Below are 26,902 nucleotides of genomic sequence, written 5' to 3'. Positions count from 1 at the left end.
AAAAGTTTCAGTGTTTAAACTCTACACATTCAACATCTGACAAGTAACATGTAATTTTGTCACAGAACATTTATTCCATCAATTTAAACTGAAGTTTCTCATGGAGCTAAACACAAAGAATTTAAATAAAAAGGCAATAACTTATATGTACACAAAATGATCATTTCATAAATATTTACATAACAAGGGGAAAAATGGAGAATCACTAAAACTGAAAACTGCTACAGGTGTGATAATCCTTTCTTGAGACATTTTTGTTAGTCACCATAAAAGCTTTTAAAGTGAAAATAATTACAGAAGCATAACTAAAATATTGATTTTAGTTTTCAGTTTATTACTATTTAAAGGAGTCAGTAGGTCATAAACAGTCCAAAATTTCAGGGACCAACTATTCAGTTTAGTTTTTAACAACAAATCTTTTTCTTTAGCTCTCATGATGAAACTAAACTCACAGAAAAAATAAATAGTATGCTAAAAGATATAAATAAAATTCCAGTTCATCCTCCTTTATAAATACTGGTCAGCCGCTCCAGTTCTTTGCAGTTATCCATGCTCAAGGCATCTGCCTTCCTCCGAAGTCGTTCATCACGATACACTTTTGCTGCATATTGCATATCTACTTCTGTTAATAAACAAAAATATTTTGCTAAGTAAATAATAATTTAAGTTGTTTTTTTTTTTAACACAAATGATGTTTCATAGAAACCTTTCAATGTACTTCTGTTAATTGACTTTTTTTTTTTTAAATAAGTCCAAGTGCTACTCCTAAAAGCTACTTGGAAACCTAGCATGTAAAACAAACACAGAACTGCTCTGGAAGAGAAACAAAGATGGAGTCCTGTCAACCTTTTCCCTCCACTCCTGTCCCCAATGGTTTAAGAACTACTGCTCTAAAGCAGCATCTTGAATCCATATGCTATTCTGCTACTGGTTGTTTTTGCTGTGACCTTTTATTAAGGTTTCACATTAATTATTTCCAAGACTTGGAAGTAGAAAATTTTGAAATCTGTTCTGAGTTTGCTTGAATTTAAAAAATATATATACAATAACTGTACTGAAGGAACACAAAGGAGAAAAAAGCTTCCTCTACAATCATCGTAGTGACATTCAGCAATAAGTACTTCTGAGGCTGCCTTCAGTATGTGGAATACATTACTAAAGAAAAATAAATGAAGTAGGTATCAAACATTCTTCAGAGTTTTCCTTGTTTTCCTGTTATTCTCAGCCATTTCACTGTTTGGTACCACTTCGAAAGGGTGGCAGTACTTAGAGAAGATGTAACAAAAAAAAAGGGGGAAACAGTGACCAAAGTAGAGGACATCAGCCAGGACCACAAACAGTATACTCAAAGTAAGAGTGTTTTCTATTTTTAAATATCTTCAGGAATGATCTTTATTCAATCATTCAGGCTTGAATTTAACAACTAATATATTTACAAATGAGGCACTTAGAAAATCCATTTGCAGCTGATTCTTTCCAAATGAGGTAGTTAACTCAAAGTTCAGAGGGCTAGTGAATGGCAGAACCTGGATTCCAATCCAAATCTCCCAATCCTAGTCTAATATTCTTTCCATTACCTCAAATTATTTATTGTATTTCATAAAACACCTATTTTACCAATTTAAGCATTAGAGAGTGTTAGAAGTGACTCCAAAACAGAAAAACACTGAAAGAATATTCATTGGCCAAAAATCTCTTTGATTGTATTAAGTTAAAAAGAAGATAATCTCATTTTACTTAACTAATAAAACATTCAATCAATGGGTTAATAAATGTTATACTGAGCCCCTCCCACTTCCATCTTTATTCAAAATCACTAACATATAGATAGATGTACTGAATTTATTGGAATTTATTTTGAAAATTTCAAACCTCACATTTTGTCAATTTTGCTTTTACTGTTTCTACAATAAAAACTTGTGACTGTTGTGGTGGTTATTAATACTTTATAGAACCATTTGAGAATAAGTTACAGACATCATGACCTATCATTCCTAATTACTTTAGCATATTTTTCTTAAGAACAATTGCACTCTCTCACATAACCATAATACAATTTTCAAATTCAGAAAGTTAATAATGATATCATACCACCTACAGTGGTACTCAACCTTCTGGCCCTTTAAATACACTTCCTCATGTTGTGACCCAACCATAAAATTATTTTCTTTGCTACTTCATAACTGTCATGTTGCTACTGTTATGAATCGTAATGTAAATATCTGATATGCAGGATGGCCTTAGGCGACCCCTGTGAAAGGGTCATTCGACCATCAAAGGGGTCTCGACCCACAGGTTGAGAACCGCTGACCTAATACATAGTCCACATTCAATTTCAACAATTGTCCAAATGATGATATTATTCACTTATTCAACCAAATATTTATTGATGACAAAGGTAACACAAATACCACTTAAGTCCTTGTTATATGCTGAATTGTTACAGGCCACAGGTACGTTAAAACATACTGTCTCATTTAAGAATTGAGTTCTGATTATATACTAGGCAATTCTAGAACATTCTTTAAGAAAATCTGCAGTAATCACTTCCCAAGACTTTGAATAAGTTAAAGGTTAAACATTTGATCAACTTACTCTGTTGTCTTTCTTTCCAGCAATTATCTCGAATATTAGTCACATAATCTTCTTCCACACTCTTTTCTACTTTTTGTAATAACATTCCTTTATATTCATTTTTAAAGTCCTTGTTGACATAATAAACGACACCTAAGTTTTCTGTCTGCATTTTAATAGTTTGCCCTGATCCACTGTAAAAGAAATGCTTGATCATTATTTTTAATTAAAATTGTACATGTTGATCTGCTACTATAAACCAAGCTAACAAAAATAATTAAAAAGAATTAAAATTATTGGTAATCACTTATTTACATTATCTCAAATTCACAACTATTACCATCATGTAATAAAAAAGTAATCATATTTTAATATACTATGTTCTTATAAGTTCTCTCAATTTTTAGTTAATAAAAATTTTATTTGGAAGAAATATAAATTTATTTCTTGTTTTTAGACCAATGTTTTTAATACTGTAAAATCACTGGCAGTAGGATTTTACAGAGCTTCCTATATGTTCATTGTATTACACTAAAGTTTTCTAGAGTAGATGCTGCATTAAGTTGCTTTTATGTATGGACCTCATATATCAAGCACATTATGAAAAAATATTTCAGATAACAAATATGTTTTTACTTAATATTTAACAAACAGAAGACTGAAATCATTTCCTCCTTAATAAACACAAACCTATGTAAGATTATGACAATTCTATTTTTGTCTTTTAAAGTACTTTTGCCTTTAATGTCATTACTTATTACATGAAATTGCTAACAAGTTCAAATATAGCACTGTCCTTATCCACAATGGAACAGATGTAAACTAACAACATATATAAATTTATCACTTAACTATTTTAAACACTGGACATTTAAAAACCTGGTATACTTGTAGTAATAGAAGATTTGGCACTTAAAAATTTTAAAAAAAAATCACAAGGCCTTTTAATGAAAGCCAGATAAAAACAAAAATTCTTTTTTACAAAACTTCACTTAGCTACTTACGATCTGGGATATAAGGAATAAGGAGGATTAGTGACCATCAGTTGGCTTAATAATGACACAAGAATCAATACAATAATGGGCATCAGCTGGATAAACACAGAAAAGCCTCCCTGTAAAAAATAATCAAAGAATAACAAATTATAATATAACTGTAGCTGTCAATAATCCAACAGTTGTCATGCATTTTTATAGGCAGAAGGGCCATTTAAGATCATCTGGTTCAGTGCTTTCAAATCTGCCTGAACATAACTTCCTGAGGTGATTCTTAAAAACTTAGCTTTCCAGGTGCTTCACCTAGGGATCCTGATTTGGAAAACACTGAAACAACCTGATCTTACTTTACAGATGAGAACTTCTTTCTCTCGCACCCACAGACTCTTATCAATAGGCAACAGGTTGCATTTCTACTCTGGATTTGAAGGTAGAGCATTGGAAGCTTGAATGGCAGAGTAGGGGCCTAGGCCTTTTAATTTCTAGTCTAGTGCTCTTTCCACTTCATGTGATTTAATTGTTGTATGCAATAAGGTATAACTGTTACATCCAATTTAAGTTTTTCAGTATAAATTCTAAATTCTTTAGGACTAACAATGAAAAGTAACCTTCAAGCCGTAGCTGGTTTGGCACAGTGGATAGAGCGTTGGACTGCGGGACTGGAAGGTCCCGGGTTTGATTCTGGTCAAGGGCACATGCTCGGGTGAGGGCTCGATCCCCAGTAGGGGGCATGCAGGAGGCAGCCGATTAATGATTCTCTGTCATCATTGATGTTTCTCTCTCTCTCTCCCTCTTCCTTCCTCTCTGAAATCAATAAAAATATATTTTTAAAAAAGTAACCTTCAAAATATGCACACTGCAGGTTACCTTCATTAGAATCATAGAATACCAAATGTAAAGGTTTCATATTGCCCAACCACCCTCCTGCTCCCCTAATATCTCTAAGGAATATTCTTGTGTCTATTGAACAACTCTGGTAAGAGAAAACTCACTACTTCCTTTTAGAAAAACTTGCTCTATTTTCAGACAACTCTAATTGCTTTTCCTGAGCTGAAATTTGCCATTTTATAATTTCTACTCATATCATAAACATACATCGCCTCTTTCTTCTTCTCTTTCATGTCCACTATGCCGATGCTGATGTTGATGGCTATAACCAGCTCGCCCATTTGAAAATGAATGTACACTACCTAGAGAAAATTAAAAGCAAGGTTAAATTAGGGAGGACAATTATGATTTTAAAAAATTATATTTTCTTTTACAAAGAAAATACTTTGTTTTATTCATATTTTAATTTTTAAAAATTACTAAAATAATACATGTTTGAGCAGTGAATGCTTAATTGCCTTCTTCATTTGTGAGTGAAGGGTGAAAGGAAACAGCAATGATTCTTCCCAGACTTTGCTTCCTTTCAAGTAAAGTAGAATTCTCTCCTTATGAAAACTTGAATATAAGTTCCTCCCTAATATGCATACACAGAGAACATTTTTTGTGGTTGGTTGCTTTTATGAACCTTGGTCACTACTCTGAAACCCTGCATTCTGCATTTATCAACTAATCACAAATATATCTAAAAATCAAAAATTATTTTTTTAAAAATAGCTGTAGAATACACTATGGTAGAGGTAAGCCACAATTTATTCAAATATTCTCCTTCTGATGGATATTCAAGTTGTTTTCAAATAAGGTGACCAACCAGACATGGCTACAACTGACAAAACAAGCTATGGTACAAAGGCAAAAGAACTGTGAAAATACTATCAGAAAATTCACTACTACCTGAAAGATATCTAATTGTTCCTAGCATATTTTTAGTCAGAATTATTATTCTGAATATTTTTTCTGAGATGTAATTATATATCCTAATGTTTAAAAATATAGGTTATATTTGTAGTCATTAATTTGTATTTACACATTCTCTGTCCTTCAAGGATTCTTTATAAGATGTCCTATCTATGATTACCATCTTTCTCAGAAAAATTCAGACAGAGCCACCAGATCAAATTATATCGCTGTGTTTATAAAAGTTCTCTGAATTTTGAATGGGATGTTTAACTGAGAACCTTAAGGAAATGTTGTAAAAAAGACTGGAGGTTTAATTATAAACACCTTAGAGAAGCTGCTCTTAAAGAAAATTAATTTCCATACAACTCACAGTAAATATAAACTAGCATAATAATACTTATACTAGTATTATAAAATCTATTCATTTAGTAGTACTCTATAATATTTTACTTTGATAGCCTAGTTTAAGTAATTATTTCTATTCCAATATAATTTTTAAAACCGACTCACTTTTTATATAACCTATAAATCAGACATTTTAATATTTCAATGGAAAGCACTTCCACATATATCAAAATTAGCAATCTATAACATTAATAAAATATATACAAAGCTTTCCAGAGAATCAATGTTAAATAGTCATCCATAACCATAATAGCACTTAACTAAGACATTATCACTGAATTTCCTACTTATATATATATCCTTTCTTAAGCTTTATGTAAAATACAGAATATTGGTACTCTTCATTTCTTTATTTTTTTAATTAAAATATGTTCTATGAAAAAGGCAGACTTATAGTAAAAGTAATGAGTATAACATTTTTCTTCTACTTTCATAAGAAACCATCACAGGATAATAATGCTGTAAGAAATACAGGAAAGAAGGTAGCTAAATCACTAAATAGCCTATCTGGAAGTAAAAATCTCTAGCTTCATAAAATATAATACTTATAATTAACATTAAAATACCTGAAGGAAATCCACCACCAAAAAATATATTAAACAAGTCTTCTGGAGTTATATCAGCTTCACAACCTCTATGGAAATTAAATCTACCATTATTTTGTGGATTACACGCTTGTTCTTCATTGCCTGTGAGGTCATACTGTTTTCGTTTTTCTGGATTGCTTAAAATAGCATAAGCATTTCCAATCTCTGAAAAAGTAATGAATAAGAGTTGGTAAGCAAAGTTTTTATATTACAAGACTGCCCCATATAAAAACTGTCATGTTAACAAACAATAACAAAAACTACTTGAGGCTAATCAACAAAATAGTAGAACAGTAAAACTTTCTTGTAAAGATATTATCTTTGCTTGCAATTACACATATTATTACCTCCCAATACAATTTTTTATAGTAGACAGGCAAGTAGACTGCCTTAAATGTAAGGAAATGTCCATCTTACTTTCTTACTATTGGGCTTCATCCCCTAACATTCTGCTTCTTCTTTTTTGAGTATCCTGATCTAGTCATTCATTAGTGCCATTCAGACCAATAATAATAGTAGTCAGTACTACTGCCAGGCTCTGAACCCCAAACCTTAATATATTATTCATTATGATGCCCACTGTACAGATGAGCCCCATAAGGCTCAAGAAGGTTAGGAAACTTGTTCAAGGTCAAAAAAACTTTTTAGCAAGTAAACTCTATGCAACCTACATCATAAATCTTTTTTTTTTTTTTTGCACACTCCAGCCCAGAATGAGTTATTTTTCATTCTATTTCTGAAAAATTTATTCCTCTTAAAACTGTAAACTTCATGAGGGAAGAAACTATGTCTATGTTTTCACTGCATTATTCCAATAGTTCAGCATAAAGTCTAAATTTGTTTTTATTTAATATATTTTTATTGATTTCAGAGAAAAAGGGAGAGAGAGATAGAAACATCAATGATGAGAGAGAATTATTGATTGGCTGCCTCCTGGGTGCCCCCAATTGGGGATTGAGCTACAATCTGGGCATGTGCCCTGACTGGTTATCAAACCATGACCTCCTGGCTCACCCACTGAGCCAGTGGCCCGGCCTGAATTTGTTTTTAAATGAATCCAGATAGTCTCTAGTTTTCCCATCTCACTTTGTTACTTTCTTCATATTTATTTATAAAGAATTCTCTCTCTCAGACTCCCGTATCCAAAACAGGCAATGGTATCAGAGTAACCACTTCATAAGTTATATAAATGTCTAATGACTATGTCGTACACCTGAAACTAATGTAATATTGTATGTCAACTGTAATGGAAGAAAAATTTTAAAAATTAATTTTTAAAAAAGGCAATGTTACATAGGTTGTGAAAATGTCTTAAGGTAATTAACAAAAGCAGAAACTACCCTATTCTCATTCTTACACTTCTAATAATCATTTCATAAATATAGTTTCCTTCTTAAACTAGATCTCATAAACCTCTTGCAATATGGGATATTTTAAAAATGCTTTCTGAGTCCCTTGTGGTGGCTGCTATAGGTACTGTGCAAGCAAACAGATGCTCATTAGGCAGTTGTTTTGGGCTGATCACCTATCACACTGAAATTAATGATACACAGATACTCTGGAACTTTTCTTCTGATAGGGCTTCTTAAACCTGGATTTCAAAGATATGTCTCTGATGGTATGTAAACTCTAATGTATGAAAAATGAGGTGGATGATCCATTTATTTGAAGAGATGGTACAAAACTTTCTTCAGATTCTCAGGCAGATCTATGACTTAGAAATATAGCTATCATTTATAAAGTCGCTCCAATGTGGAAGCATAATCAGAGATCCAAACAATGTACTGACAAACAACACCAAGGTTTTAACCTATACCTACAAAAAAAATATCTATCAATATCTGCCGAAGTTGTACTTCCCGTAATAATATCAGTTTTAGAATTTAACCTCTATTCACTGAATAGACTATTTCAAGTAATTTCATAATGCTATTACTTTTTAAACTACTAATATATTATCAACACAATTCTATTTTTAAGGTTTTACTTTTTAAAAATTTCCAAACATTAAGATATTTTGTGTTACTTGTGAAATACTTTCATAATCCATAAGTATATATGTAAAACAATTTATGTTATCTACTGTGACTAACTATTTATTTACTTTGTGGTGTACAGCATAATCAAAATTTCTTTCAGTTCCTTATTATCTAAAGATTAAATCCAAAATTTATTTTGGTATTCAAAGACAAGATACATTTCTACCTCAGTCTCAGTAACTTCACAAAAAGATACCTTTCACTTTACTCATTTTTCTTTAAATTAGTTTTTTATTTTGAAATAACTTTAGAGTAACATGAAGTAGTAAGAAATAAATAATAGAGATCCCTGCACCTGTTATTTAATTTCTCCCAAAGGTAGTATCTTGTAAAATTACAGTACAGTATCACAGATAGGGTGCTGACTAGATACAATCAGGACAGGAGATTTCCATCACCATCCTCATATTGCCATTTTACAACCACACCGACTTCCTTCCCCTCCATTCCTTTTTTAACTACTGACAACCACTAATCTATTCCTTACTTCTAAACTTTTGGCATTTCAAAAGTTTATTACATAAGTGAAATAATACAGTATATAAGTGAAATAAAATCTTCTGGGATTTGCGTTTTTCAATCAGCATAATTCTTTTGAGATTCATCCAGGTTGCTATGGAAAACAATAGAGTTCATTGCTTCTTATTTCATAATATGAATATATCACTGTTTCACCACTCAACCACTGAACAGCATCTGAGTTGTTTCTAGTCTTGGATACAAGTTTGGGTATAAACATAAATTTTTATTTCTTTGTGATAAATGCCTTGGAATGCAACTGCTGGGCGGCATGGCATCTGAATACTTAGTTTTTATGAGAAGCTGCCAAACTGTTTAACAGAGTGACTGTCATTTTACATCCCATCGACAATGTCTGAATGATCCAGTTTCTCTGCAGCCATACCAGTAGCTGATCTCGTAACTATTTATCATAATATCATTACATTTATTTAGGTGTGTAATGGTATCTCATTTTGGTTTTACTGTGCATTATTTCTAATGGCTAATCAATGGATGTTAAGATTATTTTCATATGCTTATTTGCCATTTGTATATCATCTTCAGTGGAATGTCTCTTCATATCTCTTACCAATTTTCTAACTAGATTGTCTCTTTTTTTAAAATTTGAGTTCTTTATATATTTGAAATACTAGTCTTTATCAGATATGTGCTTGACAAATATTTTCTCCCTTCCTGTCGCTCATCTTTTCCTCCTCTTCATAAGGTCTTTGCAGAGCAAACTTTTAAAAACTTTTGATGAAGTCCAACTAATCAGTGTTTTTTTTTTATAATCATTGCCTAGCCCAAGATCCTAAAGATTTGTCCGCATGATTTTTTGCTAACAGTTCAAAAAGTGGTGTTCTAAATTTATTCATTTTTAGTTTGTTCTTGGATAAAGCACAGATTTCGGTCAAGGTTAACTTATTGTTTTGCTTATAAACATTCAATTACTCCAAAAACCATTTGCTGAAAAGACTATCTTTCCTCTATTAAATTGCTTTTGCACCTTTGTAAAATATCAATTGGGAATATTTGTATGGGTCTATATGTGGGTTCCCTAGATCTAAGTCTATCCCTTTATAAATACCACAGGTTTAATAACTGTAGCTATAAAGTAAGCATTGAAATCAGGCAAACTGATTACTCTTATTCTATTCTTTTTATAAATCATTTTCTTGTATTCAGGTTCTTTGCCTTTCCACATGAGTTTTAGGATAAACTTACTTTTACTTACAAAATATCTTGCTAGAGGAAAAAAAAGTCTTGCTAGGATTCTAACAGAATTGTGTTAAATATGCATATCATTTTGGAGAGACTTGATATCTTTACTATGTTGATCTTCCAATCAATGAACATGATATCATTACATTTATTTATATCTTCTCTGATTTCTTTCACTAGTATTGCATAGCTTGGAGCATACAAATCCTATACAAGTTTTGTTAAACATCAGACTATATTCTTGCTGATTTTCTGTCTAGTTCTATCAATTGTTGAGTGAGAAGTGTTCAAATTTCCAACTACAATTGTGAATGTCTATTTCTTCTTCCAGTTATATTAGTTATTAATTTACATATTTTTGCATCTCTGTTCTTTGGTGCATACACGTTTATATTGTTATGTCTTCTTGAAGGACTGACCCTTTTATCATAACATCATGCCCCTGTCTGGTAATTTTTTTTTTTAGTACCAAGTCTACTTAATATTAACATAGCCACTCTTGCTTTCTTTTGATTAATGTTTGCATGATGTATCTTTTCCCATCTCTTTACTTTCAGCCTGTTTAAACTGTCATAAATGAAGTGAGTTTCTTGTAGATAATATATAGTCAAATAATTATTTAACTTTCTATCAATCTAATTGATATATGGATAATTTACATTTAATGTCATTACTAATGAGTTAGGGCTTATGTCTGCATTTTATTTTTTGTGGTTTTATTTTTTCTAAATTCCTGTGAGTTATTTGAACTTTTTATTAGAATTCCATTTTAATTTATCTAGTATTTTCTGAGTGTACTTCTGTACAGCTTTTTGGTGGCTGCTACTGGTATTACATTATATGTACATAACTTACCACAGCCCACTGCTGTCTTCATTTTACTAGTTCAAGTATACTGTGGAATCCTTAATTCTCTTTACTTTCCTTTATCCTTCCTCATTTATAATATAATTGCTTTATATATTTTCTCAGCAAACATTTACAACTATCAGACAATGTTAAATATTTTTGCTTCAAAAGTAATTCAAGAGAAGAAGCAAAGTATATTCCATTTACCCATATTTTTCTTACCATGTTCTTTGTTCTTTCTTGATATATTAAAATTCCTTCTTTTACTATTTCATTTTGTTTAGAGAACTTCCTTTAGCTATTCTTTTAAGGTATATCTGCTAATGACAAACTCTCTTATTTTTCCTTCATCTGAAAATGTCTTGATTTCCCCTTCATTCCTGAAAGAATATTTTTGCTGGGTATACAATTGTGGTTTGACAGTTCTTTTCTTCCAGTATTTGAAAAATATGCCATTTTCTCCTGGCCTGCATGATTTCTGATGTGAAAGTCTGTCATTTGAATTACTTTTCCCCTATAAGTAAGATGTCATTTCTCTTTTGTGGATTTCAAGACTTTTCCTTTGTCTTTAGTTTTCAGAGTTTGACAGTGGATTTCTTTGGGTTTATCTGTTTGGAATACATTTAACTTCTCAAATTATATAAGCTTATATGTCTTGCCAAGTACGGGAACTTTCAACTTTTTTTGTTGTTTTTAGTACTTTTTTGCTATGTTCAGACTGGATAATGCTTATTTTTCTATTTTCCAGTTCACTGATTCTTTCCTCTACCATTCTGCTGTTTATTCCATTCATTGCCAGTTTTTATTTTTGTATTTTCAAGCTGTAAAACCTCAATATGATTACTTATATCATTTGCTTATTTGCTCAGACTGTTTCTTTGTTGAAACTTATTTTTTTGAAATTTGTTTTAAGCATAGCTGCAATCACTCACTTAAGTAGTTTTATGATGAATGCGTTAAAATCTATGTTAGGCAATTCTAACTTCTCTGTCATCTCCAAATGTATTATCTACAGTTGGCTTTAAATTCAGTTTGAGGTTTTCATGCTTCTTATTATGACAGGTGATTTTCGATTGACATGTGATAACATGAGACTTTGGACCTTATCTGAAACTTGTTTTACCTGTCTCCCCCTGACACTATTCTGGTATGGGACAAGGGGATACCACCTTATTATTTGACATCTGAAAGGAGAGGCTCCTTATTACTGTTAGGCAGGGATAGGATTTCTAATTTTCCATCAAGTCTCCACTGGTATATATTTGACTAGAAAGAATAGGGGTGCCTCATTACTACTCTCCAGGTGGCTTTACCATGAGGATGTGACTTTGTTTGCCTCTGGATGGTGGTGAAAGTCCTCTCTACCAGGCCACTTATGACATTACCCCAATGGGGAGGGGAAAGGGCACCTTGTTATTGCCAGGTAGAACTGGAAATTTCAGCTCCTATGCAATCTTTTTTCCCACCACTCCAGGAGGGATGGGTGGGTGGGTGGGTTAGAGAATCTCATTATACATGAAGAAGGTGGCAGTCTAGGTTCTCTACCTAGCCTTTGTTAGTGTGGGTGTGGCCACAGTTTTTTGTCTGTGGTATTTGGCTGCAGGAGAATGGCTATTGCTTAAAAGATTTCTGTCTTGCCAGTTTACCCTTTTCTATTCATTTGGCTAAGAGACATCAAGCTTTTCTTGGGGATTGTTGTGCTCATAGGTGTTTCTGGATTGTTTGCTTCTCCAGCATCCAGTCTTATATAAAAGACAAAATCAAAACTCAGCTAACTTACTGCCATGTTGTTCTTTGGATCCCAAGGTCTCTAGCCAGTCTACCTTCCTCCACCTTTCAGAGTTTTCTTATGTGTTTTTAAAAAATATATTTTTATTGATTTCAGAGAAGGGAAAGGGAGAGAGAGAAACATCAATGATGAGAGAGAATCATTGATCGGCTGCCTCCTGCACGCCTACTGGGGATCAAGCCTACAACCCAGGCATGTGCCCTTGACCAAAATCGAACCCAGGACCCTTCGGTCTGCAGGCTGATGCTCTATCCACTGAGCCAAACCAGCTAGGGCTTTATGTTTGTTTTTTATAATACTCAATTGTACTTTAGTGTGAGGAATAGGGAAAAGCACATCTCCATTTTGTTGAGAATGAAAAGTTTCACTGATTTTTAAATCACTTGTGTCATTCTCATACCCAAGTTTCTACCATCATCTCTCTTCTCTAACCATATAAATCATATTTTTCTTGAGAAAACTCTTAATTCTCACTTATATGAAGGCTTCCCTTATTACTCTGATTATAATGTTATTTTATCTTTCTTACTTTTCTTCAGATATCTTTATTCTATGTTTTGGTATTTAATTATATACAGTCTGGGGTACTGGGTAAATCAGTTAATCTCTCTAAGCCTTAATTTTCTTATTTGTGAAAGGAGGATGACACTGGTCCCCTAACTATTTCATAAGATCTGTATATATAAAAGGCTAATATGCTAAGTGTCCATCCAGGTAATGATGTCATGTAGCAACACCCAGCTTCCTCTCCCTAGCGACTAGCCTCCTTGCAGTTTCTTCAGCCCAGGAACATTACTTGCTTTATAGCCAGGTGGAAACATTTCACACTATAACCAAATGTCCATGAAGTGTTTTCCCATGCCTCATCTCATTTGATCCTCACAGAAGTCCTGGAGTAGGTAGATAGGAAACTGGGTGGAATCCTATTTTCTTTTCATTAGCCGGAAAACGGAGATTTAGAAAGTTTAGAAACTTGACCCAACTGCAAAGAGGTAAGAAATGGTGGACCTTAAAAAATGACTTCAGGTTTTCTCACTGCGCAGAATATAGTCAAACACTGATGCAGTTAACTATTTTACCCTTTGTTCTCCCTGCGTGATCTACAATAATAATCTGCTTCATGTTGATATTTACTGCTGTGCTGCTGACAATTACCTGAAAGAGAAGTTGGGGAGCTTCACTGGGCTGGAAAAAGTTTATCTAAATCAGAAAGCAGGTCTAATTAAACAAGTTTATTTTATATCTATAAAAGGCTAGGTTGACTTGCACATGGGCAATACATATAAAAGCTCTAGCTGGCACCAATCTCATGCGTGTGTTTCGATCTGTCATTGTTGATCGTGAATTTGGTTGACCCTTCTATTATAGAGAAAGGGCGAATAGTGATATTAAAATATTTCTTCTAATTAATTTCCTTTCAATGTGCATGAAATCATGCACTGGGGCACTAGTATTTAATAAGCATTAAATAAAAAACTATAAAATGCTTGCCAAATGTTAGGTATTATTATTATTTCAAATGTTCTGTATGAGGCTTGACTCCCCTTTATGAATGACAAATTCTTTGAGTAAGAGGGTGTTTCATATTCTCGGACTGTCTATAAGAACTAGGCCAAAGACTAGAATTGACTTCTTTATGTTTAGAGATACACTCTAGATATTAAAAATATTGAACTAACACAGGCAATATCTCTGATCCATTCTTATTTACCAAGCAAACATATACAGCTAATTCATATCCCTTTTATTACATTCATGTATACATAGAAAAACAAAGATACTATTCAGATAGTGTCTAAAATACTTGTGAGTCTCTGAAGACAATGTTACTGTTTTGAAAACATCCATGTCAGAGAGAAGGGAAGTATTTCAGTCAAGTATTGCTTTAAAGTGTGCTTACACATATTGTGAAAGTCACTCTCAAAATAGAAGTATATTATTCCATGCTCTGAGAAACTTACAATCCTAACTGTAAAGAACAAACAGCCACATGAATTGAAAGTCCATTTACTCTACCCTCCTTGATAGCAACCTTTTATTTTTAAAGCTTTACAAAACACACAAATGAAAATATCTGTTCTATCTAATTTAATTCCCTAAACCAATTACCCCCTCTTTTTCTAAGAGGAAATTAAAAGCAAATGGTTTTATGTTCTGCAAAAAGTGTTTTGGCAATTACAGAGCAATCAACTTATACTTACCTTTTATACAAAAGAAAAAACTATAGTTTTCCTTAGATTAAACAGCTTGGTAGCCCCCAAACAGAAGTTAAGATAGACTGGTTAAAATAAGATGACCCAAAAGGTAATGAAAAGATCCTGTGTGCTGGATGAATGAAACTTGTCATTTCTGTATGATGACACTACATGTAATATTTTCTAATTAACTGCCTTTACTCACCAAGCACCTATGGATTACAACCTGGGTTTTCTATGCAGTTTTCACTCAATGAAAAACGGGCTCATCAACAAACTCCCTATTCTGACCTTCTTTGGGATTAATTGGCATTCTGATTTATAGATAATCTCCTGTATACTGAATAATGTCTTCCCTCTAGAGATAAATCAACTTAGCATGTTGATCAATATTAACTTTCTAGTTTTGTAAAGCAGAGCATTAAAATCTAAAATATACTAAACCAAAGTACAACCAATCACCTTTGTTAAACCCCTTCTGGGTGTGTAGCCGGGGTGACATTTAATGCTGTTCAACACTTCAAAATGCAACACAGGCTGTAAAAATATTGGTAGATCCACTTATTGTTATTCCAAAACCAATAATGCTAACATGACTTCAGTGCAGAAATGTGAGAAAAAAGCAGCTTAACATTCTCAACATGAGGAATGATATCACTAGAGTCTAGGTCCTAGACAGTGGTCGGCAAACTCATTAGTCAACAGAGCCAAATATCAACAGTACAACGATTGAAATTTCTTTTGAGAGCCAAATTTTTTAAACTTAAACTATATAGGTAGGTACATTGTTATTAACTTAATTAGGGTACTCCTAAGGCTTAGGAAGAGTCACACTCAAGGGGCCAAAGAGCCGCATGTGGCTTGCGAGCCACAGTTTGCCGACCACGGACCTAGCAGATCACAAACATGCCAATAACTCACTGCCGCTATGTTTTTAAATGTTTTAAAAGCAAAAAAAATTAAATGATTTTAATTTATAATGTGAAAATCTTGCCTTAACTTTTGGGGCCATATATGCTAAAGTTAAATTAGTGTTTTCGAGTAAAGAAATTTTTCCTGTACTATCCAAGATACCATTAAGTACACAGAGACGGTTCAGTCACGTTGATTATTTTACTTTCACTTAGTACCACTTTGGTGGCTGTTTTTATTGGAATATATTAACAATCCCCAAACATATTTTGCTTGGCAACTTCCTTTAAGAAATAAAACCATTTGGAAACTGTTTTGTAGAAAAGATCAATTGAGTCCTCTATCTTTTAGAAATATTTTAAAAATGAATATCTCCTTCCTATTATTCCAAGATCCCAGCATTTATTTCACTGTAAGCATTATACTTGGCTCTATAAATGCCAAATTCATAAGAACAATCATAAATTTAAGCATTTTCCTATGAATTAGAAGTTATCTATTATGAGTAAGTTCTATGTAACAAAATATGAAATTACAAAATCAGTTATTTTACATTTATTTACTAAATTGACAAAAAAACAAAAATAGTATTGATAAATTAAGACAAATAAAGAGTAGGCAAGAGAAATGAAACTAATTATTAAAAAGAAAAAAGGCACATTAGTTAGAACTACATATAAAAAATACAAAACTTGGCCAGAGTTAATAGAAATATAAAACCACTGGGCAGATAGCAATTCCAAGTAATTTCCCAATTCTAATACCTTAATGTTTCTAATATCTAAAAAACTCACAAAATCTATATTTTCCTTTTAGTTCCCTTAGAACCAGATGGTAATATGCTAGAGGCTCATCCATAATCATTATACGATGTGCACAGTAAATTAGAAAGCATGTTGCTTTCATGAAACCAAATTGCATTTGTTTGGCTCTTAGAACAACAAGTTAGTGAAGTTTTAAAGGATTTTGAGGACCCTTGCTTATGCTGGCTTCTAGGCACCAGTCTAAAGGCAAAATTTAATATTCTGAAACACTAAATGGCTTCTAAAAAGAGCTTGGTAAAATTGCTTTAAAGGGTTTACTTTACTTTTAAAAGCATCTGTTGCTCCAGGTGCATGGTTTTTGTCTGGATGAAACTTCAAAGCAAGCTTTCTATAAGCTTTTTTCAAATCTTCATCACCAGCATCTTTGGTAACTCCAAGTACTTCATAGTAATTTTTACATTTGTTTATGCTGTGAACAAGAGAGTGTGTTATAATGAAAATTTCAAGGAAGAAGTTTATGTAATAGCTCTAATGTTTTATTTATTAGAAGAGTATAAAGAACTGTCTGTGGACTGATTCCTCAATATCAAATGATAACTTATCCTATTAAGGGTTAATGCTTTATCTGTTTTTCGACCAGACCATTCCTCCAACCTCTTCCCAGTCTAAGAAGAGTTGACCATGAGAATGTCCTTGGTGCAATTTATCACAACTACATAGAAGTAAAGCAAAATCCATAACAAATGTGGATGAAGGACAGAGCACAGAGGATAAGAACAACTTTTAAGCATAAAGAAATTCAATAATCCTCACAAGTACATTGTAGCTAAAGAATAGCATATGTTACACTCAAGAGTTTTGTTGTCCTGTAATGTATATCTAACCAAATACCAAAGCAACAGTTTAGTGCATGTAAAAACAATCACAGCACACTATGGTTTAAATGTCAAGGCAAGTCAATTCAGCTCGGCCATGTTAAAGAGAATTCATTGGTGAAAGATAAAATCTCACAGTAAAATATATCATGGGACGCAAAAATGTTTGTTACTCCCATTTTCATTGTGATAAGCATATTCTTAAAGATTACAGTAAGTCCTCACTTGATGTCGTTGTGTGACTTAGCAAAATTATGTGTAACAAAACAAATTTTACCACAGGCTAATTTACATACACAAGAGTTAAGTTCCTACAGCATTTCATCAATGTTATAATGAAACAATGTTGAATGAATCATTATCCAAGGACCTACTGTACTTACATAGTTTATAACCCTAAAGCTGGAGTCTTTAAAGTATATTAGGAAAAAAAATACTCTAAATGGAACAGAGAACATTAATTTTTTTGGATCCTAACATTCTCTCACAACCTAAAAATTTTTATTCACTAAAATCCAGGTACATCGTACACATTTTTGTAGCAGACTTTATGACTCTAGATGTGTTCCATGTGTAAGTGGCTTGATGACAGAGGTAGTAACAGGTAAAAAGATCTGAGGCATAATTGTTCCTGGCAGCAAAAGTGTTTCAAACACCGACTCAAAGTTTTCAAAGAAAAGAGACAGGCTTGATCTTTTTTTTAAACTACTAAATATATTAAACATCACACCGCTTGGTACATGACAGGCTCTCAGTAAATATTTCTGGGATAAATGAGCCTAAAGCTCTTCTTTTATAATGAAATCATTTATTATTTGGTATATTAAATAGGGAGAAAAAAAGAGAGAAGACCTTATATAAAATTATAGAAATTTTTCCATAACACATAAATTAAAATCTGATACCCAATCCTTCTTTATAATAATGATAATTAAAATTGGATTTTTCTACTTTAGATAACAAATATTAACACAAGTCAGTTTTATTTAATAAATATGACATTTTCTTTATTTGATCAATAATATTTATTAAATACCAATGATGTCCCAGATAGTGTTCAGGCACTTGAGATATATTAGTGAACAAAACAGAGAACGATCCTACCATAGAAGAGACTCACTTTCCTGAATATTAGAAACTATGCAATAGAAAAAAGGGGAAGGGAACATTTATAGAACACTACTGTGTGTCAGGCACAGGCTTCTAAAAAGAGTGTAGTAAAATTGCTTTAAAAGCAATATCCATGCTCTAATATCCATTAAGAATATCCATGTTCTAATATCCATTAAGCTCTGAAAAACATTAAATTATTCTATAAATAATCTGGTTGCAAAAACCTGACTTGAACTCTGAAAGGTAAAATTTGACCCGAACAAATGTGAAACTGCTACACAGTCTTCATATATCCCATTTAAGTGAATAGTTGTATGTTTTATTGCAGAAATGTTCCCATTAGGGTCCGAGCTGCTTACCAGTTATGTAACGTACAATGCATACTTCTTATTACCTTTCTAAATATGAATGATTCAAATTACAAACTATATCTGGTCCACTAACTTTTCACATAGAGAATTGTAAAATCTTATTATGTTGATTATTTTACACAAATTATCTCATTTACTCCTCATTAGGCAGATATTATTCCTAATTAACCAATGAGGAAATTAAGGCTTTGAGAGGTTAAGTAAATTGCCAAAAGTCATATAACCAAGTAATAGATAGGAAGAAACCAGGACTTATTTCTTCAACAAAAATGTACTGAACATCTACTTTCTGCTAAATGCTGTTTCAGAGGCTATAGTGGGGAATAAAACAATCCAAAAAATCCCAGCTCACATTCAATTTACAATTGGGACAGGACCAAGCAATGAACAGATATACAAATAAAATATAAAGTACGTCACATGGTAATACATATTTAGAGAAAAATAAAGTGGCAAAGGGGGGTGGGGAATGGAAGGGGAGGCCTCTACAGTGATTAGGAAAGGCACAGTAAGGATTCAAATATCAGTTTGTACAACTTGAAAATCCTGTTGAGATCCAGAATCAAGAAGAAAAGGAACCTCCTCAGACTCCAGAGTAACTAACCATCTCCTTCCTTGCAATTTGCTTTTCCAATCCATATTTAAACACACTTTCTTCCCTCTTAGATATTTTCAAATGTCATTTCTGGTGCCCAGAACATGCGTTCTCTGCCTCCCGTCTTGCTTAGTTTCCAACACTTCCTCAAACCTCAGCTTGGCTCTTTCTCTTCTCAAAAAATCCTCAAGACTAGGTTGGTGACCCTCTTATAGCCTCTCAAAACTCTTAGAACTTAGCCCTCTGCCAGCAATGACCTCCCTGTACTGCTGCTACCTGTGTACTTGTCTGAACACTCTTTTTAGACTAGGTCCCTTGAAGGCAGGCACTGTGTTGTTCACCATGTGTGTTGAATGAATAGATGGACAGATGGATGACTGATTCAATTTGAGAGCAGAAATGGTGAGAATCCAAGTAATTTTTAGGCTAAAGATGATATGTGCTATAATGCAAATGTAGTTGGCATCAGAACTCAATTTGGAATAAAGAAGAATAGACTATGAAACAAGGAATAGGCTAAAAATATGTCATACTACAGGAATGCTGAAAACAAGAGTAGTAAACCAAACACTGAACTACCCTAAAGTTATTACTATTTGGTTAGAATGCACAAGATATTTAATTATGTACCAGATTAAACCTCTAAATTTGTTTTGTTGATAATTTCTGAGCACAAAAGGCTAGACAATACAAAAAAGCAGCCTAGGAAAGGGTTACTGAAAAGTGTAGAAAAATTAGGTTGGAATTCACAATCCTCTAGAGATGGGTCATAGAGGTAAAAGAATTACCACAATGAGGAGGAAAAAATAAGAAAATCAATTATTTCACTAATTCTGAGCTGTATCTACCTTTGCCATATCTTTTTTGTACTAAATTTTTCATCATATGTTAGAGGAGAAATCTTTGAGAAACCAACATAGAGGTATGAAGTCTACAATCACCAATGGAAAGCTGAAGGCTACGTATTTCAATACTCCAAATATACTCATTTACCTAATTTTCATACCTGAATGAGAAATATATATAAATTCATATATTTATTTTCATTCATATTTTTTGTTCATCATGCTTTTCACTAGCTAAAATGCATTTGTCACACTTTTTACAGTTTGCTTCTTACTGAAAGATTTAAATATTTTTCTCCATCCTCACCAAGGAATTTTAAAAAGAAAGAAGGAAAGAAAGCAAAAAGAAAATACATTAGAATGAGGTAACCCATTAACTACCCTCGAAGGAAACATTGTGCAACACAGACAGACAGATCTGTCTGAGAGCTCAACATTGGAGAAGTATATCTGGTTCAGCCTTCATGTCTTCCTTTATGTGCATAAAAGAATAGTGGGCATGGGAGGAGGGTCTTCTTTCAATTCTTTTTTTATATAACTGGTTATTTAAATATAATCCATGTTTATTAGTGTTTAAGGAAACATTTATTCTTGGAGGCAAAGGATTATTTATTTTATAAGTTTAACAAAATAATTTCTTTTCATTTAAAGAATTACAATTTAAGTCAAATCCTAATGAAATAAAAATGCCCATCATTCAAATTACTTAATAGCTGTACAGAAGTGTTTTGAATTGATAACTATAATGCAAGTCCAGTTAATGATTTCACACTGATCTTGTAAATTTTAAAATAATAGATGGGCTTTTAAAAATGAGATCTTAAAAATCTTTCATATTAGATCCATGACACCTTTTCCTCAATTTTTCAATATATGTCAACTCAAGGACAACAATGTGCTTAGTTTCACAGAACGTTACTTTTACAAATTTATACCCTTTTTCTTCCATCTTACTGTAAGCTAGTCTTACTTATGTAATGAATGCAGCATTATTGCATGGCTTCTCCCATTGAGCCAAATTGTCACTGAGCAACTTGTTTGCATAATCGTGCTAACAACAAGATAACATGGCTTTCTTCTGAAAAATCCCCTGTGTATAGGTAAAACAAAAACAAAAACATACAGCATGTAAGTGTTTTCTGGTGATCTGTTACCTCACTAAAGCAACATTTTGGAAGATGATATAAATAACTGGAGGCCCGGTGCACAAAATTCATGCATGGGGGGTGGGGGAAAGGGGTCCCCTCAGCCCAGTCTGCACCCTCTCCAATCTGGGACCCCTTGGGGGATGTCTGACTGCTGGTTTAGGCCAGGATCAGGCCTAAACCAGCAGTCAGACATCCCTCTCACAATCCTGGATCTCTGGCTCCTAATTGCTCACCTGCCTGCCTTCCTGGTCACTGCCCCCCACTAGCCTGATTACCCCTCATTGCCTCTGCGTGCCAGCCTGATCACCCCTAACTGCCCTCCCCTGCCGCCTGATCGCCCCTCACTGCCTCTGCATGCCGGCCTGATGGCCCCTAACTGCTCCCCCTGCCAGCCTGGTCACTCCTAACTGCCCTGCCTGCTGGCCTGGTCACCCCTAACTGCTCCCCCTGCCGGCCTGGTCACCCCCAACTTCCCTCCCCGCCAGCCTAGTTGCCCCTCACTGCCCCCCCTGCCAGCCTAATTGCCCCCAACTGCCGTCCCTGCCGGCCTGGTAGCCCCCAAATGCACCCCCCCCACCGGCCTGGTCACTTCTAACTGCCCCCCCGCTGGCCTGGTCACCCCTCACAACCCCCCTGCCGGCCTGGTCGCCCCACGCAGCCTGCTATTCAGTTGTTTGGTCATCCCTCACTAACCCCCTGCCGGCCTGGTTGTAGGCAGCCATCTTGTGAGGGCTTGAGGGTTAATTTGCATATTACCTCTTTATTATATAGGATACGTGTTCCATGATTGAGCTAATCAACTATTATAAAGTTATTAACTGAAGTATTTTGAATAAGCTAGGGATTCTATTAAAGAATGTTTCAATCATATTTAGTCCCCATAGGGGAAAAATAACTAAATTTACTAATAAAAAAGGTATAATAAAACTATTGACCAGAGAAACAATTTCTAATGTAGGTATACTACTAAGCTAATACTTCTTCCAGGTAAGAATTCATGGTCTCAAACATAGCTGGGTCCCAGATGCTAACCAACAATCTTTCCATTCCCTCTTCTTTTCTGCTCTGCAAATATTTCATATGCTTACCATCCTCCTCAAGCTTTCAATCTCATCTCTTTTCTCATAACTCTCAAAAGATAACCTGATCTCCAATTTCAGAGAGTATAGAAGCCAACTAACAGAAACTCAACAATACTTCATTAACATAAGTAGGAAAATTGAAAATGCTGTTACTATTGCCCTTGATTCTTCTCACATAAAATTCTGCTTTCAGGTATATATGTGACAGAACAATTCTTCTGTCCTCTTTCAGTATTTTATCTAAATACTGTACTATGTAAAAAAACTGAAATAATTTTGCTCAAAAATAATGATCTAGAAGTACTAAAAAAAAAATAGATGGAGCCTTCTATAGAGTTGGTATTGTATAATCTGACTTTATAAAGAATACAAAGATGGTAGTTTACAGACTGATTTCATTTATTTATTTATTTTTAATCTTCACCCAAGGATATTTTTCCATTGATTTTTAGAGAGAGTGAAAGAGAGAAAGTCCGAGAGAAATATCGATTTAAGAGAAGCACATTGATTACTTGCCTCCTGCATGAGCCCGGATCAGGCAGGGCCTGGGCTGGGGAGGAGCCTGCAACCGAGGTACATGCCCTTGACCAGAATTGAACCTAGGACCCTTCAGTCCGCAGGCCGATGCTCTAGCCACTGAACCAAATTGGCTAGGGCTACACACTGTTTTTATAAAGAATATAAAACAGCCCTAGTTGGCTTGGCTCAGTGGATAAAGCTTTGGCCTGCAGACTGAAGGGTCCTGGGTTCAATTCTGGTCAAGGGCACGTGCTCAGGCTCAATCCCTAGTAGGGGGCATGCAGGAGGCAACCAATCAATGATTCTCTCTCATCATTGATGTTTCTATCCTTCTCTCCCTCTCCCTTCCTCTCTGAAATCAATAAAAATATATTTAAAAAATATATATAAAACGTAATATACCCAGAGTTCAATTTCTTGATGTCTGTTCTACTGAATTATAACTCAAACACTTTTTTAGCTGTTATACCATTTAAAAATTACATTAGCAGCAACTGTAGTTGAAATATAAGTCATATTTATTCCTACCTGAGAACTCCATCTATTTGGTCTTTGGTGTAGCCTTTTCCGTCACCACTACCAGACGTGCTGTCCTTTGTGCAATTAGGCTTGCTTTGATCAGCACTACCTGATGGTTTTCGGCAATGAGGGCTATTTCCAGCTGTGCTTCCATTTTTCATAATTATTTCCAATAGGGCTGTAGAAAGATACAAAAAACATTATGTCTGTTTACATATATATGATCTTGAGAAGTTATAAAGCTGACAAATTAAGAATCATGTTCTCCATAAAAACTCTCCATAGCATCTTTTTAAAGAGCAAGCATTCCCTTATGTATTTAACTGTTTACAGAACACTAATCACAATTTAAAAGTAGAATAACAAGAAATTTAAAACTAATAACTCAAAATTACTGTCATTCAGTTACTTATGACACTTTTAATTGTCATATCATGATAAAACTGCAGAATACCAAAGAAAAAGTAGTTGATAAGATTATCTACAAAGAAACAGAAATTAGACTTCCTATTTCTTCTTCAACAGCAACAATGGCAGCTAAAAGACACTGAAATAATATCTTCAAAATGCTCAGAAAGAGTAACTTTCAACTCAAGTTCTGCACTAATTTTCTAAAAATGCAGATTAGAAACATTTTCAAACAAACAAGACCAAAAATTTTACTTCTAAGATTTCTAAAGGGTACTATAATATATTAGGCAGAAGAAAAATGCTTCTAGACAGGCTGTAGAAGGGAATGGTGAGCAAATACTTTGATAAATGTATGAGTAAATATAAACACTAAGTCTATAAAATAATAATAGTATGTCTAGAATTTCATTTAAATACTGATGGGTCATAAAAGAGAAGGTAGAGAGAATATATAAAATAAGATTGACCATATACATATTCATAATCGTTAAGATGGGAGGGTGATAGGGACTGATAATATTATTCCCTCTCCGATGAATGTGTGAAACTTTCCGTAAGTTAAAACTATACATTAAAAAAAAATCATGCCACTTCACACCTACTAGGACAGCGGTTCTCAAACTGTGGGTCGCAACCCCTTTGGGGGTCGAACGACCCTTTCACAGGGGTCGCCTAAGACCATGGGAAAACACATATATAATTACATACTGTTTTTGTGATTAATCACTATGCTTTAATTATGTTCAATTTGTAACAATGAAAATACATCCTGCATATCAGATATTGACATTACGATTCATAACAGTAGCAAAATTACAGTTATAAAGTAGCAACGAAAATAATTTTATGGTTGGGGGTCACTACAACATGAGGAACTGTATTAAAGGGTCGCGGCATTAGGAAGGTGGAGAACCACTGTACTAGGATGACTATAATAAAAAATATGGACAATAACAAGTGTTGGCAAGGATGTGGAAAACCTGGAATCCTAATATACTGTTGGCGAGAATGTAAAATATGTGGCAAGTTTGAAAAATCATTTGGTTGTTCTTTAAAGATGAAATACATAGTTACCATTTGACCCAACAATCCTATCCCTGGGTATATACCCAAGAGAAATTAAAACATACATTTACACAAAAACTGGCTTACAAATGTTCATAACAGCATTGTTGATAACAGAAAAAAATGGAAACAATCCAAATGTCCATCAACTGATGAGTAGATAAATAAAATGCAATATGCCCAATGGAATATTATTTAACAATGAAAATATATGAACTACTGATATACACTACAACATAGATAAACCTTGAAAACATGCTAAGTGAAAAAGTCACTAAAGACCATATTGTTTGATTCCATATATATGAAATATATAGAACAGGGAAATTTACAGAGACAGAAAGTAGATTAGTCATTGCCAAGAGCTAGTGGGAAGGGAACAGTAGAATTAGGAAGAAATAAGGAGTGACTGCTAATGTGCATGGAGTTTCCTTTTGAGGCAAATAAAATGTTCTAAAAGTGATTGTTGTAATGGTTGTATAACTTTGTGAATAAAACCCACTAAATGGTATGTTTTAAGAAAAGTAATTGTATAGTATGTGAATTATATCTCAATAAAGCTTTTCTTATATAATAAAAGGCTAATATGCAAATCAACCGAACAGCAGAACAACCAGTCACTATGACACTCACTGACCACCATGGGGCAGACACTAAATGCAGGAGCTGCCCTCTGGTGGTCAGTGTGCGCCCACAGGGGAAGTGCCGCTCAGCCAGAAGCTGGACTCCTGGCTGGCAAGTGCAGTGGCAGTGGCGGGAGCCTTACCTGCCTGTGCAGCAGCACTAAGGATATCAGACTGCTGGCTTAGGCCTGCTCCCTGCGGGCCTAAGCCATCAATCGGACATCCCTCGAGGGCTCCCGGACTGCGAGAGGGCACAGGCCAGGCTGAGGGATCCCACCCCCAGTGCACAAATTTTCGTGCACTGGGCCTCTAATATATATATATAAAATCCTAGCAGTGTCATTGGTAAATTTGCAAATATATATATATAAAACAGGGTGGGCAAACATAGGCTTACAGTTGCTAGTATGCAAAATTTTATTTTTATATTGCTATTTATTAATTGTTAAATTATTTATTTGTATTACAACTATAAACCTACTTTTGCCCACTCCTATATATATATATATATATATATATATATATATACATATACATTGTATGAGAATTTCTTTCTACCATATTTTTCCCTAGCTAATGCATTTAAGAGGTCACCAAAGATATAATAAATTGAGTTTTTGTAACAATCTAGTAGTAGATGGTACAGAAAGGCTCCTAATTAGACAACAATCTATTATTAACAAGTTAAGTATAATGTAATATACACTGAGTGGCCAGATTATTATGACCACCTGACGTTTATAGGCAAATTAGCTATAATTTCACGCTGAAGTTGCTAGAGGGCCAGGCCATTATAAATAGAGAAGCAGGTTGTTTGCCACAACAGAAGTGATTTTTTTTGAAGATACGGGTAAACAATTCGATTTAACAGCCTTTGAACGTGGTGTACATATATATATATATATATATATATATATATATATATATAGAGAGAGAGAGAGAGAGAGAGAGAGAGATATTATACAGGGTGTCCCCCCAAAATGTGTACACACTATAAAGGCAGTTTAAAATATTAAGAGGCCTGGTGCACAAATTCATTCACAGGTGTGGTCCCTCGGCCTGGCTGGTGATCAGGGCCATCTTGCCCATTCCCGATTGAGGCCGATTGGAACCGGCCTGC

At 33.9% G+C, this 26,902-nt stretch overlaps 1 protein-coding gene across 2 annotated transcripts; it reads right to left on the bottom strand.

Moving 5' to 3' along the window:
• DNAJB14 (DnaJ heat shock protein family (Hsp40) member B14) lies at positions 1–23,879 on the bottom strand. 2 transcript variants are annotated; one of them, XM_023763926.1, is made up of 7 exons: positions 23,693–23,878; positions 16,940–17,085; positions 6,326–6,511; positions 4,665–4,759; positions 3,579–3,688; positions 2,596–2,768; positions 1–622 (listed from the first exon to the last, which is right to left on the bottom strand). In XM_023763926.1, exons 1-7 carry the CDS (start codon positions 23,842–23,844, stop codon positions 498–500), a joined length of 987 nt encoding a protein of 328 aa, XP_023619694.1. In that variant the 5' UTR covers positions 23,845–23,878; the 3' UTR covers positions 1–497. The 2 variants fall into 2 exon arrangements, with proteins under 2 accessions (XP_023619694.1, XP_023619695.1); XM_023763927.1 differs by having other exon boundaries at positions 52–622; positions 6,413–6,511; positions 23,693–23,879.
• Between the last annotated feature and the right edge of the window lie 3,023 nt (positions 23,880–26,902).

This window comes from Myotis lucifugus, unplaced genomic scaffold (assembly GCF_000147115.1).
Source record: "Myotis lucifugus unplaced genomic scaffold, Myoluc2.0 scaffold_308, whole genome shotgun sequence".
In the NCBI taxonomy this organism is placed as follows: domain Eukaryota; kingdom Metazoa; phylum Chordata; class Mammalia; order Chiroptera; family Vespertilionidae; genus Myotis; species Myotis lucifugus.
The sequence above is the reverse complement of the archived record's forward strand: the minus strand, read 5'-3'. Positions and strand labels throughout refer to the sequence as shown.